The following is a 20,871-nucleotide window of genomic DNA, read 5'->3' as shown; positions in this document are numbered from 1 at the left end:
ACCTTTGCTTCCAATAGACTCAATTACTAAATTTCATACAGAAATAGGAGTTCCCAAACAAAGTCGTCCAAAACAAATTCTTCTTTTGACTCCTCCTGTAAAGTAGTTATTTTAGACATATCTCCCTCTTCCTTTTGGAGACAGATTTAATTTTACATATGAATAAACAAACTACATTATTTGAATAAACAAACTACAGTACAGTATTTGCTTGAATTATTTTGACAAATGGCACATGCAATTCCTAAGTCGGCCACTGTTTAGTTTGAGTGCAACATAATAATATGTTAGTTGTAGTAATATGCGTGTCGGGAAACTTGTAGGTATGCAAGTTTGCCGTACTACACTTCACCGTGAAATGTAGTATCGGAAATGTATGGCTGTATATTAAAGACCGTCCAACCTCTTTGGGTCGTGTAGTACTGACATAAAATTCATGTCTAAATAAAACACGGTTCTTGTCAATTTACACTTTACAGGAAACCAGCAGCAAACAAATTTTGAAAATAGCCGATAAACCGGATTATTTGTTAGGTCAGGTTAGGTTTTCATTCTTGAATCCATGAATTTTGTCAAAATCAGCTATGAAAATTAAATTAATTTTCATATTGAATCTAATAAAATAGAAGACCGTATAGTATACAGTCATCTTTTTCTGATAGAAAGATCACGGCAAACTGTTCCACGGTGAAATGTTTTACGTACAATTTACATGTAACCATTAATATGTGGCCCCAACACATTATTCATTCTCAATTTAAGAAACTGGACTCATTTCATGTATTCTTATAGTATACCAATTCATGTATGTAAATTATAAACACATATTTTTGGGAAACACAAAATATCTTAGAGTATACTTCTTCATACAATCTGTGTATGCATAAATAATAATGTATAAATGGGTTGTTTTTATTTTTAAATGTTCTTACAATATTAGATTTATATTATATTATTATAATATATATATATATAAATATTCGTATAAATGTAGCAAAAAATACATTTCAAAATACGGTGTCGCGGATATTGATCGGATGCAAATGCCGCAAAATGGTGTCATCGGTATGTATTACGAAGCTTTGATACCCGAGCTCACATCCTAAATTCACAACTATACGAAAGACCGGATGGGTTGACAGTTAGAATACGGTTTGTAATATGGCAACATCGCATTCATTTTTTTTTAAACTGCTGCTGAATCACTCTAACCCTTGCAAATCACGAGGTTGGTAACTGTGTGTGTTTCGAGCTAAATGTAGAGATTAAGATTATCCTTGATAACACGCACACCCTCCGCTATAAACGCTATGAAAACACACACTTCTCATTTACAAACTTTCAGTCAAAAGATAAATATGTACTTCATTCCTAACTCACTTTTAATTGTATTATTAAATAAGTTAAAATTGATCTTCTCTGCAATATACAATATGGATTTGTAAGCTGTTATGCTAGTCATAAACGGGGATTTGCAATATGCACACATATTGTAATGTAGGTTGAGTAAATTTTTCAACCACATTCACCCGTATTCATGTTTACGAGGACCTTTGTATTTTTAAAAATGGGGTGTCCATTAATAAGTCAACGGTTGTAATGCTAACACCAAAAAGGAACAGTTGATGTAATATGTTGGAACCAAATACAATACCAACCTCTAGAGTCTAAAGCCATGGGTTCGAATCCCGCAGCTGAATCAAATTCACATGTTTTTTTTTTCAAAAACTGTTTGAATCATGAACACAATGCGTTGAGAGAATGGTTAACAACTGTTATGCGTAAAATGATGCCTGTTCAGATAGATAACCTCCGTTCTGTGGAGGCCCATATATTTCGCCTAAGAACAAAAATGGTAATTTATCTTTTGAAAGTTTAATTAGAATCTGAGCTCGGGTTTACATTAACCAATTATTAACTTATCGAATTTGAAATTCGGTAAAAATATATTTTTTACCAACCGCTTGGTGCGTGGATTCATAATAATTATCCCAACATAATAATTATTTTATTTTATATATACAATGCGTGTTAAGAGATAACCTTCTATGTATGTAATTTTTATTTTTATAATGTGAAAATAAAAAAAAATCCCACAAAAACATACTTGAGCTAATAGGCCACTGTTTCCTCGTCAATGGTAGTCATTTATTGGAACACAATTGTTTATAATATTAGGCAAAATGGACATATATCCACGCATCGGAAACAATACTGTCACAACCGCAAACAATACTGTATTGAATATATCAACTAACAGTTATCAAATTTTTTAACTATATTTTTCAAATTCTGTATATATTTGGAATTGTGACACTATTGCTTGCAGTGCTATTTAGATCTGCAACTAAAGGACAACGATAACTCTTATCAAAATGTAAATAAGATTGTTATATTATAAATACATAGTGACAAACTTGCGGACATTTCTTTAAAATAAAATGCAATGCAATTTGCATACAAATCCTTTTTACAACTAAATTTAGTGAATCCAGGATATATTTTTCATTCCAAAGAATCTACAGTTGGGTTGTTTTCAGTTATTACAGTTACATGGCATTAAAAATATCTACAATCAATTAGATACCTCTGAAATTAACTCCGATCCTATAAATTTTGAAATAAATTATTCCATTGTTCGGTTAATTAATTTAAATTATTTGGAATGATTAATATTAACCTGCGATTCAATAGTGTCACAAGTCAAAAAATTAGCAAAGTATCATTTTACAAATGAATTCCAGTCAAAACTTAACGGCAGCATAATAAGGCTTTATTTGATTTATGATAAAATTACTATTTGTCTTCAATTCAATAGTGGCATATCTAAAAAAATGTCAATAAACTACATCATCGACAATTTATCATTAAAACAAGTCAATCGATGATATCTAAAAATCAAAATATTCATTTAAAAAATCATAAATACATCAAATTGCGCCACTATTGGATTGGAATATTATGAAATGTTTTCAAACTCGGTCAATTTTCAGTTCAATATAAAAATATTGCCGAGTTAATAAACTGAGCTAATGTCATACAGTATGTAATAGGTCGTCTTTCCTATGCAATATTGACTATTGACTTTACTAATAGTGATGAGACATCTCAAAAATGTGAGAGTACAATGTTCGTTATATAAATCGGATATATAAAGCATTTTTTTACGTAATACAGTTATAATTAACGAAATTTTAGAATCTCATTTAGACATTGTCATCTTCAATCAATCAAATGAACAAACAAAATATATAAATAATTGTACATTATATGTCGGTTTACAAATTACAAATAACAATCGTAGACCTTTAATAAAGTACGACCCGCGTGTCGACGACACAAGTTCCGATCGGTTAATATACATAACATTTAAATATTTCACATACGGGTCGCACCTTACTCGAGGTAGAGTAGCCGCATTCAGTCGCGGCGCGGGGGAAATATCTCAAAGGTAGATGAAAAGAAGTGAGACAAAAATATGATTCGAGTGATTTCATCGCAGACGCCGCAACTGAACGCGCGGCTACTCCGAAGGTAGTCTTATAGAAGAGAAAGAAAAGAGTGTCCGCAAATGAAACTAAAGTAAACAACTCCGCACACACGTAAAAAAGCAGCGCGGTTAAATACAGACAAACCCCAGCAACCGTGTTTCGGCCCCGTACCAAACGAACAAAAGAAAAATACCAAAGTAATGGTGATACATAATGTATATATACTGCTACGCTAGTTAATTAATATTCCGATATAAGGACCCCGTGGGTATGCGCGCACTCTCACTCGTAGCATTGCACAAAACTATCCGTAACGAATGACGCACTTCACACGTCCGTGGGTCCGGCGTAATGTCACTCACAGAGTAAGGTTAAGAGTCTAGTTGTGATGCATGGTGTGGGAGGAGGCGGAGGAGATGTGCGCCGAGCTGCCCAGGGTGCAGGCCATGTCCTGGTACGAAAATTGCGGGAAGTAGGGCTCCTCCTGGATGTGGTCCAGGGGGCCGCCGCCCGACTCGGGAGGGGTCAACTCCACGCTCTCGCCCGTGAACTCTGAGTCAAAGTATCTGGTGTCCGTCTCCGAACTCACCTGGGGCTTGAAGGGAGGCGGGATCTGAAACAAAATACAACGTTACATCACCGTTTCACTATACAACACACAAGAGGAAATAGATAGCAAATATGCCGATAAGTCCACAATCCAATAAATTAAACTTTTGTGTTTGTTTTATAAACGGTAAAAGTAAAAACAGCTCATAATGGTCAGTCTGTAAAGGTTCATACACATTATGATGCACGTCGCGTACTGTCACATGCTTTCACGGTGACAAATTTAGTCTATGATTCGTCATTCCGCAGAATATTTTGATCGATCACTATCTCTATAAATTCAATAATGGAGAGTGCTAACTCTAATGTATTATTATTTTGAATTATTATTCATTATTCATGCTAATTACAATTAATTGTAACAGTTTCTACGTATGTGTGCGTTAAAATTACTTGCGATATGGCATCCATAGATAATAAACATTCCTATAGAAAATACATAGTAACTGCTAAAAACAAAAAACATGCGATGAGTCAAAAATGTGTAGGCATGTAGAAAATGATAAAAAAAACGTTCATTGTTCATGCGGGTGTCGATGCAGTGCGGTACGCATGAGGAGGTGACCTCATTGTTGTTCTGGTGATTTCGGCAGATTTTGCTAACTGACAATGTTCATTTAAAGGTTCAAAATGTGCTACGGGATGGGAGCATCAGTCTGATAACATTTTAAATACCAAGAAAAACGACATTACCTACACACATTTCTCCCATAGCGGCAGCTTACTGTGACAGCACATAACGTGATCATAATATATTTGAACGTTAAGATTCTTAATAACAGGTAACTTAATTCAGTCGGTAGGACTGGTGTCCATAGACAAAATACAATACATAATTGTGTATGGTTGTGAGAGTAAATATTATGTAGGTTAGGTATAATGTATATAATATGTTGGTAGGTAATATAACAATGTATCTAGTAATAGTTATATTATTCTGACAAGCATGACTACTGCATGAAAGTAGCAGAAACCGGATCACAACACCCTGATCAATCATACATTGCGAACACGTGTACCTATGTTGTGCGTCGCCAAGTTAAAAAGGCTACATTCACAGCAGTATAGCCATATTATAGCTTTACCTCGGCAGTGATCAATGGAACTACACAAACTCCTCCGCTTTTTCAAGTACAATTCAATCTGATCCCCGGTTTTGTCCATTACATTACATACTGGCTATATGATAGTAAGGCTTCACTCCATCTATCCATATGGAGCATGCCTATAATAGTAAGACAATGTATTCTACTGTCCTATTTTTCGATGCCACATTCATAATTTTGATTAAATTATCATTTATTGAAATATAGATACCGTATAAATACGCCATATCTGTTATATCTATCAGAGATTCTTGGAAGTGTTTATCAAAATAACACTTATAGTAGCGAAGAAAATACATTAGTAATACAAAAAAAGCAATATAGGTAATATACCATACAACATGACATGTAAAATTCAACACTCCATTTAATTTTCTTCCTGGAATTTTAATGTCAAGTGGCCCTTACACCTTGACATTGAAATTCCACAAAAAAAAAACATACTAGAGTCTGTATTCTATAAACTGGCGTACACGTCACTCGGAAAGCATTATGCCATCACGTTCAACTGTTGCAAGTTTTCAATGGGAGGGAACGAGATGGATGCTGAAGCGGGGGGAAACCGGCACGCCAGCTTATAGAAGACAGACTACTAATATTCATACATAATATATGTTAAATAATATGTAGTGAAAATAAAGTCATACCGCTCTTCATGCTAGGCTTCATTTAAAGCCCACATTCATAAGTAAACTAATTTTTAATTGTCATTAACGTATTTAACCTCATTATTTTATATTCTACAAAAATGATATAATTTGCCAAACAAAATCTGTCTGTAGGTATATATTTAAAATCTATTACCCGCTTGCTTAAGAGGACGTTCTAAAGAATTGGCCTTGAGAATTGAAAATATGATTTTTTAACATGTGGTCCATAATATCTGGTCTACTAGTTAATATAAAAAGGTCATGTCAAAGTTGTTTGTGTTAATAAATTTGCTCTATGACTGATCCGACTCATATTTCACATTTATTTCATCAGGGCTGTCGAAGACATAAATCATATATATTTATAATTTTAAATTTTTATTTATAATATATATTATTTAAGTTTTGTGCATCTAATGCCGGGTCCACACTGGCAACAAGTTAATTTGCTGGCAACCTCGTTAGATTTTACGATAATTATGATGATTATCGTAAAATTTCTTAAGCAATTATGGTAAGTGTCGTAAAATTTAATGAGGTTGCCAGTGTGGAAATGGCTTAATATCCACTGTGGTTCACGTAGTGGCATGGACCTGGGGTTAGCTAATTCAGGAAGTCAACACCCATGATAGAATTTTTTCCAGTTTTGGTTGCATTATATTCCAAAACTCTTCTGTAAAAATCGTTTCCGAGTTTATAAATGGAAATTTCTCGGTGTACATAGTAAACAAACCTACGAATAAAAAAAGACAAAAAGGAACATGCTGATTCATCGCAGTAAAATCTGGTAATCAAATTCGCCATTTTGAAAAGCGACGATTTTGCGTAAACAAATATCACGTGGTCTGTACGTGTGCGGCAAACTTCGAATGTGTTTGTAATTTTGTGCAAAGTGCGAATGTAATGTTTTCAAATAATTGATATGGATTAATTATACCATCGTATTATTTTCTCGAAATCATAAACATACTATAATAGTATTTGAGTATCAACCTATGTTCAATTTGAATTGGGTTATAATAATAATATACCCGTATATATATCAATAGTATGTTTGCTACAAAATCCACCCAAGTTATCAGTACGTACTTGCACAGGTTTGATTAAAAACTATGATGAAATTAACATTTTAAAAATATGAATGCTTAATATTCTCTGATGATTAGTGATTTTTGCGTAAAGATCGATTTAAATTAAGCCCCTTAACCAGACTGACACTATAGACACAATCAAAAAAAGGCTGCAAGCAATTTCACGCATACAACACATACATACTATTACACACATATTGTAAAAAAACACACAATGTCAGCTGAACCAGTAACATGAGGGTGTAGGTATTTAATTCTAACGGGCCCTTCGGTGCATACAGCAATGTAATTTTTGTAAATATATATCCATATAGGCACACTGGACTCATTGCCAAATATCGATACGTAAATAAGTAACCGCAGCAAAGGAACATCAAAAGCAGGTCGCCAATTGTATTTTATTACAAACACCGTATTCAGTGGTGCCTACCATTTTCATAAGTTACGAAATCAACCATATTAAAACATTCTGGAATCGTCATTGAGTGTTGCAATACTGAAAGTTCAATAGACTTCATACTCTTTTGCATCCACGGTAGCCCAATTGATGAAACACGTCTTTGAAGCCGCAGGTTCGATTCCACAGTCGGCAAAAAATGCATGTTGTTTTTTCAATATAAGTTTTATCCAATGCAAGGACCGATTGACTCATGTGAATGGCTAAAAACCATTCCTCGTAACAAACTATTAATATAACTTCCGATTAGGAGTGGTCATGATAATTCATTTTACTCTTTATTCTGCTCATAACAAATTTTCAAAAAAACTCGATAGCCACCGTCTCTCGCACAATTGGGAAAAGACAATAAGGAATACACACCTTCTTGAGGTCAAGGTCGTGCCAGTTGATGGTGCTGAAGAAATAGTGGTTCATAATCTCCTTGGCGTCCTCCTGCCCCCCGCCCAGACGCTGCTGCGGACTCTTCGCCAACAGACCCGTCAGCAGGTCCCGCGCCGCCTTCGACAGGGAGCGCGGGAAGCGGACCTCCTCTGTCACGATCAGCGTGAACAGCACCTCATGGTCTTTGTTGTAGAACGGTAACCGCCCGCACACCTGACAATCGCAAACATTATTTTACTAACCGAGTGGAATCGAGGCCATTACAAGATCAACCGAAAACAATGAGAGTTCATTAGGGGGGACGGGATAAACGGTGTCAACCCTCATAATTCATAATTTAGAAATAAATAACTTTAAAGTTTACAAATTACGCATTAAGCCATGTAATCAGAGAAAAATTTAACAATCTTACAAAATTTTAATTGAGGTGAGGAACAAATTATTTAATTTTTTCCCCTTGAGATTTTGTACTATAATAAATTTAAAAAGAGATTGCAGCACTAGGTGTAAAACCAACGTTTTTTTTTGGAATATACTTACCATTTCATACATGACAACACCGACACCCCACCAATCCACCGCCCGTCCATAGTCATTATCTTCTAAAACCTGTAAAAATTATTAAAAGAACATTAGTTTATCATGTTCGCACAGTGCGTAGGGTACTCACTTATCATTCAGGCATTCGGGTTCGATATATACCTCATTTTGTGATTGTTTCACAACTACTACTACACTACTTTCATTATACATTAAAGTTTTTACAAGATGCTCACTTAACAGTGTGTAGTCTATGAGACCAGATTGCTAAAAAAGTAGTGAGCCCTTTGCCAAACTAGACTCAAAATGTACTCCAGCTCATTAGGCATTATAGGCAACTATGTACATAGCAATTAATATTTTAATTCATAAGAATCTCATACCATTCTATAATGAATCAGTTTTAACGACTGAGATTTCTTAAGTAGATAGTATTAATTTTATAAATTGTTTTTAGCAATCACCACCTACCGACCGGTAATAACAACTAAAATTAAATGAATACAATAATAACACACTATGCATCCTCTTGTGAAACATTATAATTGATTGTACTTACTAGCATTTATATACAATGTTAAAACTTATCATGTACAATGATTTAGAAACAAATTATTTACGAGTTAAAGATGTTGACAGCTGTTTTGGGCTACATAGTTATCAATAGATCGTTCTGAAGATCAATTTGTAACTCGAAATAATTATCAACGTCCATAGCTACAAATTAAGCTTTAACTGTTTCTAAGTAGACTGTAGTCAATGAGAAAAAATTCCTGATTCATTAATTGGCCTAATACGTCATATATAAGCTGTCAGTAATTTCATAGACTGGTACTGTGAGAAACCACACAGCTATAGGTAAATCGTTTTACAGTGGCACCATGGGTACGGCAAATGCGGCTTGCGGTTGTAGTGGTATTGTTTGCTTGCATTGAAACAGGCATTGTCGCAAGCAATTCAATACTCGCGCGAATCGCCTATGGTGCCACTGTAGAATGATTTACCTATACTTGAAATCAATTGACGGAGTGTACATACCTCAGGTGCTAAATATTCAGGAGTCCCACAGAAGGTTTTTGTGGTGCGCCCGTACGTAATTTCCTCTTTACATAATCCAAAATCAGCTATTTTTATATGACCGTCCTTATCTAGTAGTAAATTTTCCAATTTCAGATCCCTATAAATTATGCCCTGAAACATTTTCAATAACAGATAAATAAGATTGCAATAACAGAACCATTACAGAATGGACGATGAACATATTCCGATTCTTGTCTTAGCTTAAATAAGAGACTTCTTTCAGTGTAGACTTACGCTAATCATCGTATGTAATTAGATAATATAATGGATCACTGATCACTGAAAACCATTGGAGATTGTAGTTAGATAAGTCACAGAATGCAAAAAAATCAAAAATATGCACCCCTTCAAATCATCTGAAAGATTATAAAAACTCTTCTAAAGGCTCATAGACCCACCCAAATTCAGACGATCGTCGTTAAAATGGCAATTACAGGGAACGATTCAGCTACCAACTCAATCGTAATACAGCTTGATTTGATTGGTTCAATCAGATTGGTTGCTGATGTGAACAATTCCTAGTAAAGCAACAAATAAAATTTACACAAATAACAAGTTGCTGGTGGTGTTTTTATGTCCGATCCTAAGATCATAATATGGATCTCACAGAGTGACGGTGTGTATTGTGACTTTTATTCTTACAAGAAATGCATGTTAGCCACTTGCTCAACCTATTAGGTCCATACACACATGGAAATAATTACAAGATAAAAGGAACTCAGTACATTTAATACCCGTATTTACGTTTTTCTTTCCCGCGATTCATGTCGGAAATATTCAAAATATGCGAGTTACGCGCGCTTGACAACGATTGGGTCGTGACATTCAAACGCTTTTTCAATAAAAATTTTAATTGAATGATGTATTTTAATAAAACGTTATTTTTTTAGAAACATAAAATTTAAGTGTTCTTTTTTTCAATACCCCCCTTTTACATTTTCCCTCCAATTAGGTTTTTTTTTCAATCCCTTAAAAAACGTAAAATAGGGGTTATACTGTATGTGTATTTGCCAGATCCAGGATTTGATATATGTATGATATTTAATATGATAGGAATATGTTAAGAAAGTAATTATAAAAATAATATTCATTTTTAGAGTTCAAAAAATACGTAAATATACACCGCCGATTCCGAATTGACCTGGCAACTAAAACCTCGACTGAACGGACCAAAATGGAAACCTCAACTTAACGGACAACATAACTGACATTTAAAAGGACCTTTATCGACAGAAGCAAGGTAGCAGAGCTGTCATTAGAACCGTATATTGTTAGATGACTGACCTCTGAATGTAAATAGCCGAGAGCAGATATGATTTCAGCTCCATAAAATCTAGTTCTGTCCTCCGAGAAGAATCTCTCTTTGCTAAGGTGAAAGAATAGTTCTCCTCCGTTGACATACTCCATCACAAAACATACTCGGTCCACCGTTTGAAATGAGTAGCGTAATGACTGCAACAAACAAACAAATACAAATTGTATTACTCTCAAAAATCAAGATAAGTGAAACACCAGAATGAAGAAGAGTCGACATTAATGGTGGTAGGCCTCCAAGAATATATTGATGGGTAAGTGTAGAGGGCCACATATGGCTCTTTGGATTATAGGACAATTGCCCCCTGCACAAACACCCACTGTATAAACAATGTAAGTATTATGAAACTGAATACATTCTAAATGATCTAACCCCATATATAAAACATTTTCATCTTAATTGGTGAATGTTAATAATAACGTTAATGACGAAGGGTGGAGGTGGGTAGGCTGTTTGTGTAGTCTTACTTCAAAGAAAACAAATACATAATATGACTGACAAAGTTTAGTGTACACACTATTTATGTCGGATCTTAACAGCCTATCTCCACTCTTCGCCATTGAGTGTCGGTACATGAATACGTGTATTAATTAAGGCGCTTAAGTACCAAAAACCAAAAAACTGACATTTTTATAGAAAAGTGTTCTACATACTAACGCCAATAACTTCAACTATGGTCTAAGTGCCTCAAGCAAGTCAAAAAAATACAGCAAAATATTTAAACCTGTCGACGTTGTAAGTCCGTTGGCCTGTTTTATTTATAATGGTGTAAATAGCACTACAGTGATCAACCTCATTCAATATAAAATGGCTGACGATGGTGTGTTGACACTTGCGAGTTATTAATACCTAAAATTATAGAAGCTGCCGTGATTGCTTCACACTGTAAAACCACATTTTTCAAAAGGTCTGCTTCATGAAATTTTACTGCAATGACTCGGTATTTTGTAACTACAGGCAATACTACTTTTTGGTACTTAGAGCCTTAATTAATACACGTATTCATATATCAAAACACAGCTTGACCTGAACATTATAAATATGTCAATATAACATTTACCATCTTGCTGATTAAAATTAGGCGGCTCTAATACGACAAAAAAGTTTATAAACACTTATAACCTAAAATATTTTTGACTGTCAAGTGCCGCGCACCGGATGACCTAATAAACAATACCGCACGAGAGTGACAGTGCGACCAGGAGTGACGGCTAGACCACGGAGGCCAGCCCAAAAGCATAAAAGGTCAATGCCTGGCATCCTTAAGATAACCGCTCCTAACATCCTATTCATTGTCACAATTTACAGTCCACTGAAAAGCGCAGCTACTACCCATATTATTATAAATGACTCATTAAAAATAAATGAAATTTATTAGACATGGGCTATACTTAACAAATATGTCTACATTTAAAAGGAATATGAATGTAAAGTATGAATCATGCCCAGTAGACTAATTAATTCAATTTGTTACGAATTTATAATCATAAAATTAAATTTTCTAATAGAATATTGATTTACAACTTTGTAGCGGTGTATTGATCCCGGTCTTGCAAATATTATTATCAATTCCAAATGATTGCATCACAACAGCAAACAAAACATCAAAACAATATTTTGTATATTGCATGTTTTTTTGAAGACATTGATATCCAACTGTCAGGAGAGAAAATTTTGCACGTCCATAATAATATCAGGTATGAGGTCAGTTGTAAATATTTTACAAGACTGAGTTGTGAAAGTGAGCGGCATGAAAACATATCAATTCGTGTCTAACTAACAGCAGTAAACGATAACACCATATTTAATATTATGTATAGTCACCCAGTGGCGAGGGGTCAAGGTAGGCTGTCAAGATTCAATATAAATAGTGCACACTAAACTTTGTCAGTCACACTTATTCGTTTTCACTGAACTAATAATACAATGTGCAGATGGTGATGGGCAGTTTTAAAAATTAAATTAAACCCTGCCTAACCAAACCATAATAGTGCACACTTTTTCAGTCATACTTATTTGTTTTCATTGAATTAAGAATACATATTACACAAAGTGTCAGTTATTTTTTTTTTAAATTCATTAAGCCCTGCCTAAACCAAACCACAATCGATAAAAAATACTTATTCTTCTATCTATAAAATATCTAAAATTATTTACGGTTTAAATGCATAATTTTAGGTATTTTATAGGTAAACAAATATTTTTTGACTATTATCTAGTATGGCTCAGTTTAGGCAGGGTTTAATTAAATTTTAAAAATTAACAAACACTATCTACACACTGTAGTCTTGGTTCAATGAAAACAAATACGTTTGACTGACAAAGTTTAGTGTACACTATTAATTATGTTGAATCTTAACAGCCTACCTCCACCCTTCGCCACTGTAATCCACCTATAGTGACCCAGAAGGTATAGTAGGCTAGGTAAACACTAAAATTTCTTTGAATAAACTCTTCAGGACCATACTAGCTGCTGTTCAATCCAACACCTTCTCCAGCACTAAAGGACCCATACCCATGCAACAGACAACCTGTATGTCGGTAAAATATCTGAGCCACCACGTTGCTTTTACTAAGTGACACCCAGTGTCGCTGCTGTGAACAGTTACACCTGCTAAACGTTATCTACATTGGATTCACCTACCTTTTGATGTACCTACTGACACCTTCCATTGACGTGTGGAATGTTGAAAAATAGTGTAATGGGTATATCAATAAAAAAAAATATTAAACATAGAACAAGCTTTGCCTACTGATTCTCTGAATGCTGGTTATCCAAATTCGAAAGAAAATAAAATTGCAGGGCGCGGGTTTACACGTCATTCCCGAAGCGCCGTTCGCGGCCGCACTACTTTAGTGATTTTATTTTTCGTAACGAATCTGCCCGGAAGGTTAATACAAAAGCATGCATCCATGCTAAAAAATTAATTCATTGTGTATTTCTTTTCATGTTCTTCTGGTTACTTTTGTATATCAACTATAAAATAAAATCCCCATGACAAGAGGAACACTGACTGAGAGACAGCCGGCCACAAAACTCAGATATATTTATTTTTAGGAAAGGCAAATATTATATAATATAATATATGCCAAAATTTCTATGGGTATTAATTAATTTAAAAACCCTTCATCACACTGCCGTTCCGATAAAAACTGGTTCTTCTCGTGCCGTGTTTAATCAAGTCAGCCCACAGTCCCAAAAAGGTTTCCAACTGATGCCATGCATACAACATGTGACGGTGAATCATTTATGCATGATAATTGAAATAGAAATACATATTGTCTATGAATGTCAGCACTCCTATTACCGGCAACTTCCATTCTTGGAAAAACCAACAAAACAATATCGTTCAACACGTGCAGTAATTGATATGCTGACTATCATTGTGCAACCATTGGCCTTCAAACATAGCGGATTGTTTATATTTTGTTTGTGTATAAAATGCAACCTTTTGCGTGTCATTTTTTTATTTTACTATTTAGGTCAACCGACAGGATCAATCAGAGAAGAGTAAGTACCTACGACGTGAGAAATAAAATAAAAGAATAAGGTCTCAATAACAGACGGGCACAAAAAGCATAATTAAATCAAATTACGTAAATTAAATATTAAATATAGTTATGAAAAATACATTGGAGCAAGCTATTGAAAATGATTAGAAGAAAAAAAAACACATGGGTTATACTCATCGTCGCCATAGATGTCAAGTGAGCCAGTCCACAAAATCATAATGCTTAGAAACAGGCGCGTAAAGATTTTGTGTGACAAAAGAAAAAGTAACATTATTTTATTGATTTTTTTTGTTTTTAAAGACATAACGGTGAAACTTTGAACATAGAATATACTTTGTGTTGTTATCTTTTTATTATTTTGTACAAATAACTAAAAAAAATAGTAACTTAGAAGTTACGTGTGTTATATCTCTTGACCACTGAATATTGAAATGTACAGTTGGCACACGTGTGCGGTAGTCAAAAGAGTTTTGTGGCTTAAATCCACTGACCACTGCATCTTTAATGATTTTAAAATGCTTTCGTGTACTTTACTCATTTTCGCCAAATTTGTGGCTTGGCTCCCTTGACATCTACGGCGACATTATAAGAGAGTGAAAAATAAAATATACTGAAAAACATAAAGTATAGTACCTATATAAAAAGATATTCAATATAAGAAAAAAAAAATACAATCAAACGAGTCGCTTAGTCGCCATACTTACAAAACTTGTTTGTTTGTAATAATTTTATCTCCCCTATTGTCAATAGTATAATAGCAAATTCATTAATGGGGATGTTATTCCCTTAATTATTTACTTGTTATCTACCACACATCCCTATTATTTTAGATAATATTCTTCTCCATCTTATATATTTTGTATTCGTTTCCAATATTCCTAGAACATGCTTTATGCACTCAACATTGTAACTTATCTGTTTACACCGATCAAATGTTATAAAATCATACATAAGTAATATACATTTTTATGAAGATTAGCTGCGAATGATTCAAGCAAGATTGTGGGAATAGATAGGAATCAAATGACATTAAAAATATCCATGCCTTGGATTAAGATGTGTGAATTTAATCTCGCTGACATGATCTAAATGCAGACCCTACAGATTTATAGGGTGAAATAAAATTAATTAGACCACAGCGAGAAACAATTAACGCATATTATATTAGTTCACGTCACGTCGCTCGCGGACGGAAAGCATTGTCATTGCGTTCGACTGTTGCAGGTTTCAATGGGAGGTAACGAGAGAGAATGCAGTGTTAACACATCTTGAGCGGGAAGGGTATTTCTACCCGCGCGCCGTACCGGTGCTCGTCGGCGGGACGGGTAGAAATACCTTTTACGCCGGCTCCACTTGAAGTGCGGGAAAGGTATTTCTACCCGATTATTGCATACGAATATTTTATGTCAACGGTTTGAAAATGTTTCAAACTACACACACATCTACAAAAAAAAATAATTTACCGTCGATTCATTTACTTACACACACACTCTTGCGCAGCCCAAATGAGAGCTTGTGCGTAATCAGGAAATTTGTTTAGAGTCACTGAATCAGCGAACTATATTTCTGTAGACGATAAGAATGCTAAAACTATATGCGTCTTCTTTTTACACTTGTTTATTACTTGATGGGTGAGCAGGAAGACAACATTTTGTGAAATATCGATGTATTCTTTAAACATGGTTTGTTCGCTGTACTGTGAATGCGATATGTATATTTTTATGATGTGTGATAAATACATAGGCCTCCTTTTCATACTATAATATTATCCTTTGTGAGCGAGTGAAATGACGACAATTTGTGATAGACGGAATGCATCTTCGCACTTGTTGTAAGTGATATTGTGCGGTGCGATAACGCTGGTATGCGAGCGGAGCAATAAATTATAACATAAGTGGAAACCAATGTTATTTAGATGTCTGTAATCTACTACGATCTATATTGAATATCAGTATTGAATTTTCAGTCTTGAAATACGGCGCTATAGAACGGGTGTGTTTTTACAAGTGAAATATATTTAAGTAATCGATATTTTATTTAATCTTTAAAAAATGGCTTCAGACAATTATGAAAGCGATGACGAAATATTTGCCGATAATTTGTCTGCCTATTCTGGTGAAGATTTACCAGAATTAGGCAGCGACAGTGATAGCGACAGCGATAGTGAAGAGTTCCCTCGCACGAGAAGGGTACCAGTGATACCGTTACAAATCAGTGATTCTGAAGACAGTGAAGTGGAGGAAGAGGAAGTCATGGAATGGTCTGAAATAGACAACCCACCGCATATTGAACCATTTTTAGGCAACGTTGGTATTTGCGTAGCACCAAACAATTCTGAAAATGTGATGGATATAGTTAGTTTATTTATTGGAGATGATTTACTTAGCATGATGGTAGAAGAAAGCAATCGATACGGCACACAAAATGAATCCCGAATCAAGAAAATGAAGAAATCTATCAAATGGAAGCCTGTAAATCTTGGTGAGATGAAAAAATTCCTCGGACTCATTTTGCTTATGGGACAAGTTCGAAAAGACACAAGAGATGATTATTGGTCTACTGATCCGAGTATAGAAACACCAATATATTCTAAAACAATGAGTCGTGATCGTTTTAGACAAATTTGGCAATCGTGGCACTTTTCAAATAACGATATCATTACGGATTCCAGCGATCGCCTTGAAAAGATTAGGCCAATTATGACATACCTAATACCGAAGTTTTCTTCGGTTTATAAGCCTCAAAGGGAACTTTCTTTAGATGAAGGTATTATACCGTGGCGGGGAAGACTTGTATTTAAAGTATATAATGCATCTAAGATAATAAAATACGGTATCCTAGTGCGCATGGTCAGTGAAGCCACTACGGGATACATCTGTAATATGCTCATTTACAGTGGGCAAGGAAGACCACTATTAGACACCATCCAATTGCTTCTTGGTCCGTATTTAAATTTGTGGCATCATGTCTATATGGACAATTATTATAATAGTGTAAAAACCAGTGAAGCACTTTTAGAAAATAAAATTAGGACGTGCGGAACAATGCGAATAAACCGAGGCTTCCCAGAATGTTTTAAACACGTCAATCTTAGTGCAGGACAGAGTATTTTCCGTCGGCGAAAGGATGTATTGTTACAACTCTGGAAATCAAAGAGAGATGTTCGAATGATTTCAACAATACATCCATCTACCATTTTAGAGAGTCACAACACCGATTGGAATACGAGACTACACATTTGGAAACCGCTATGTGTTATCGAATATAATAAATATATGAAAGGGGTTGACCGTGCGGATCAGTATCTCTCTTACTACTCGATCATACGAAGAACAAAAAAATGGACAAAGAGAGTTGTCATGTATTTGTTAAATTGTGCTTTTTTCAATTCTTTTAAAGTTTATAAAGTATTAAATCCGACCAAAAGGCTAACTTACAAACAGTTTTTGCGTAGTATAAGCAAATTTTGGATAGCCAACCATATCGTTGAAACCGACGCAATTTTGGAAGAAGCAGGGCCATCTACATCGCGATTACCAAGAAGAGTGGGTAAAAGTGATCATCCTGGTAGGTTATCACTCGATATGAAGAAGCATCGAATGATAAAAATTGTTACAGATGGTAAAAAAAAATACCCACAAAGACAGTGTCGAGTGTGTTCGGTGCACAAAAAGAAAAGTTTGACTAGTTATATGTGTACATTTTGTGACGTCCCCCTACACAGGGGTGAGTGTTTTCATAAATATCATACTTTATCCAAATATTAGAATAATAATTTTTGTGCGGGAATTTATTTATAGTGAATGGAATATTTTTTACGAAACCTTCCTGTAAATATGTGATTAGCACCATGTACTTATGTTATTTTAAACAATTTGTTCTAAAAAGAAACACAGCACTGAGGAGCAATATATGGTGAGTGTGAATTCCATATTTCATTTAAAAATAACTGATAGTTTGGAAGATAGAGCGATTTTTGTAAAATTCGATTTTATTTCAATTGCCGCTGGTTTTCGCCCGCTGCGTGTACCTGTGAATTTGTACTGAGGCCCGCGCAAAATGTGTTAAGATGCTGAAGCGGGGGGGGGGGGGGGGAACCGCACGCCAGCATAAAGAATACGGACTCTACATACATAGATTTTTCATTTCTAATAATAATTCTTAATGTTGACACCACTGCCAATCTAGGTATGCGGCAGTGTTATGACCTGAGTCATAGACATTTAATTTAAAATACATGTCAACTATATCTTGTTTCCGCTCCCGGAAGAAATATATCATGAAAACAAATGTTTACGATACTGTTTTGCATGATGTAAAAGTGAACTGCTTGGAGAACCCAGTTAAGAATCACTGACATAGAAGCTGGAGAAAAAAAATATATACAAAAAATAATAAGAAAAGTCACCAAAGACTATACCAGCTAGAAGGAAGATGCCGCCGCTGACAAAAAATATTTGATTTAAAAGAAGATAGATAAATTCTGAACGTACCGTTAAGAAGGCGTGGTTGGTGGACCTGAGTACCCTATTCTCGGTGAGCGTGTGCGCCACCTCATCCTTTTGTACTATGACATTCTTCTTGAGCATTTTCATTGCGTACAGCTTGGCCGTCTCCTTCTCTCGGCAGAGGACCACCTTGCCGAAGGTGCCCTTACCTAGCACCTTCACAAACTCAAACTTCTCCAGCGTCTGAAAAGACAAGATTTAACAATAATTTATGTATTAATAAATATAACAACACACACTTTCAATTAAAATAGAATTATCCAAATGCTAGGGACACTGCATCCACAGTGCGTGCATTTATTCAACTAAATTCAACTAAACCACTGGGAAACCGATGCAATGATTTGAAGTGTTGTTTTAATATTAATTATTCAATTTATATTCTGAAGTCAATGTATACTCTAATACTATCGACCGAAGGTACTTGATGGAATTTATGGATTTAAGGTTTGTACTATTCCATTTGAGTCGGTTTTTGCGACCCGGGTTTCGCCTTTGACATCTTCAGGCACTGTGTATACTCACCAAAAGGCAAAACACACACTGACAACGAACACTATTAACTCCAACTTATATAACAAATTAATATAATAAAGTAGGTAAAAACTTGTCATCTACCTATTAAGTCAAGGATCCAATAAAAAATACAACAAACAAATTATGAATAGTTGAAGTGTTTGTAAAAAAAAACAATAATAATATACTCGGGAAAATCCACTTCTGATCATGGGAAGCGACATTCTCATGATATTGTTTTGTTAATCTGTCAACTACGCATAGTTATATGTTAGTTATACATGACGAGATCTTTGCATTGCGGTCTATAATCTTTTAATCTCCTTGCGTCTACATGTCCATTGTAAAGCACTTTTAAACAGATGGGGAAATTTATCCGTTTTCTAATTATATATAGAATGCAGACCGAGTCTATTTTAAATATAATAAGTAGGTACATAGTATGTAATATCTTCGGCATGGGCATTAATGCTGACTGATGAGATTGACAGAATATTAGTGAATGATGACTGACCACTTTCCGTTTGCCGCTGGCCTTCTCCATGGAAGTTCCCTGCGTGGCGAGCTTGGACAGCATATCGTCGTCCGCGGTGGACGCCATGTCGACGTCTCCACCTGCCCCGCCCCCCGCACTCTCCGCATCGCTCTCCTTTAGCTTCTCCGAAACGTAGCGGATTGCCGCCACCCAGTCTCTCCTGTACATCACATTAAAGCGACATGAATATGTGAAATATGAACTAGCCGTCCACAACGGAAGATATTTTTTATAAGACGTATTCATCATGATGAAACAAAAACTCAAATTCTTTTGTAATGGTATCTTGGTGGAAAGACATTATTTGGTTAGTCCATCTTGTACAAATGAGAGTATTATCAATTGTATGCATTAGTATTATTGAACAGTGGCGAAGGGTGACTTTTTGAAAGAGGTAGGCTGTGGGAGTAACCATGCTTGTCAGATATATTTACGGGAAATAAGAAGATAACCCAATATTACTGATGATTTTTTTTTTTTTTTTGACCATGTCCGATCCTAATAGGATCATATGGGCCTCCACATAGTAGAGGTTTGTATTGACAGATTTTGTTTTTTACGAGAAGTGGATGTCAGCCACTTGCTCAACCTATTAGGTCCACACCCTGACTCACACAAATTGAAAAACAATAATATGTGTACTTGCCAGACCCAGGATTCGAACCTGGGACCCACGGCGTGATAGTCCAACGCTTATGCCGCACGGCCACCGTGGGCGTGATGAATAGGTACGGTAAATCGATGAAATTTCAAAAGTTTAATTGGTTTCTTATAATTAGTTTATAAAAATAAGCAATTGGTTTGAAATACTTATGTATTTTCCTAAACATTTATAAACGTAACATACGCTCAAAATATATTACCTATCGTCTTTGAAAATATCCATTGTTGTGTATATATTATGTTCCATAACAACAATTTATAATTTAACCAGTAAAACTAGACATTTTTAAATACTTCTATATTTAAAACACAGACTTAGATAGGTACAATATTAGATATATAAATTGTCTAATGAGTGAACTAATAGATAAATAAAAATCACGAGATAAATTATTTTATATTTTTAACAACAA

The 20,871-nt window shown here is 34.9% G+C and overlaps 1 protein-coding gene across 1 annotated transcript in view; it reads right to left on the bottom strand.

Annotated features, from left to right (window-relative positions):
- Positions 1-1,722: 1,722 nt before the first annotated feature.
- Positions 1,723-20,871, bottom strand: part of Akt (AKT serine/threonine protein kinase) — a 28,568-nt gene continuing 9,419 nt past the window's right edge. The window contains exons 3-9 of the mRNA XM_085949212.1: positions 19,775-19,955; positions 18,730-18,927; positions 10,693-10,860; positions 9,367-9,519; positions 8,329-8,397; positions 7,768-8,001; positions 1,723-4,104 (exon numbers count right to left, since the gene is read on the bottom strand). Of these exons, the coding sequence (XP_085805338.1) occupies positions 3,871-4,104; positions 7,768-8,001; positions 8,329-8,397; positions 9,367-9,519; positions 10,693-10,860; positions 18,730-18,927; positions 19,775-19,955 (1,237 nt within the window). The 3' untranslated portion in view covers positions 1,723-3,870. The remainder of the gene's footprint in view (positions 4,105-7,767; positions 8,002-8,328; positions 8,398-9,366; positions 9,520-10,692; positions 10,861-18,729; positions 18,928-19,774; positions 19,956-20,871) is intronic.

Source organism: Rhyacophila brunnea, unplaced genomic scaffold, assembly GCF_057557595.1.
Source record: "Rhyacophila brunnea isolate RB1 unplaced genomic scaffold, BYU_Rbru_1.0 scaffold_21, whole genome shotgun sequence".
Taxonomy (NCBI): Eukaryota; Metazoa; Arthropoda; class Insecta; order Trichoptera; family Rhyacophilidae; genus Rhyacophila; species Rhyacophila brunnea.
This window is presented reverse-complemented; position numbering and strand designations above follow the sequence as displayed.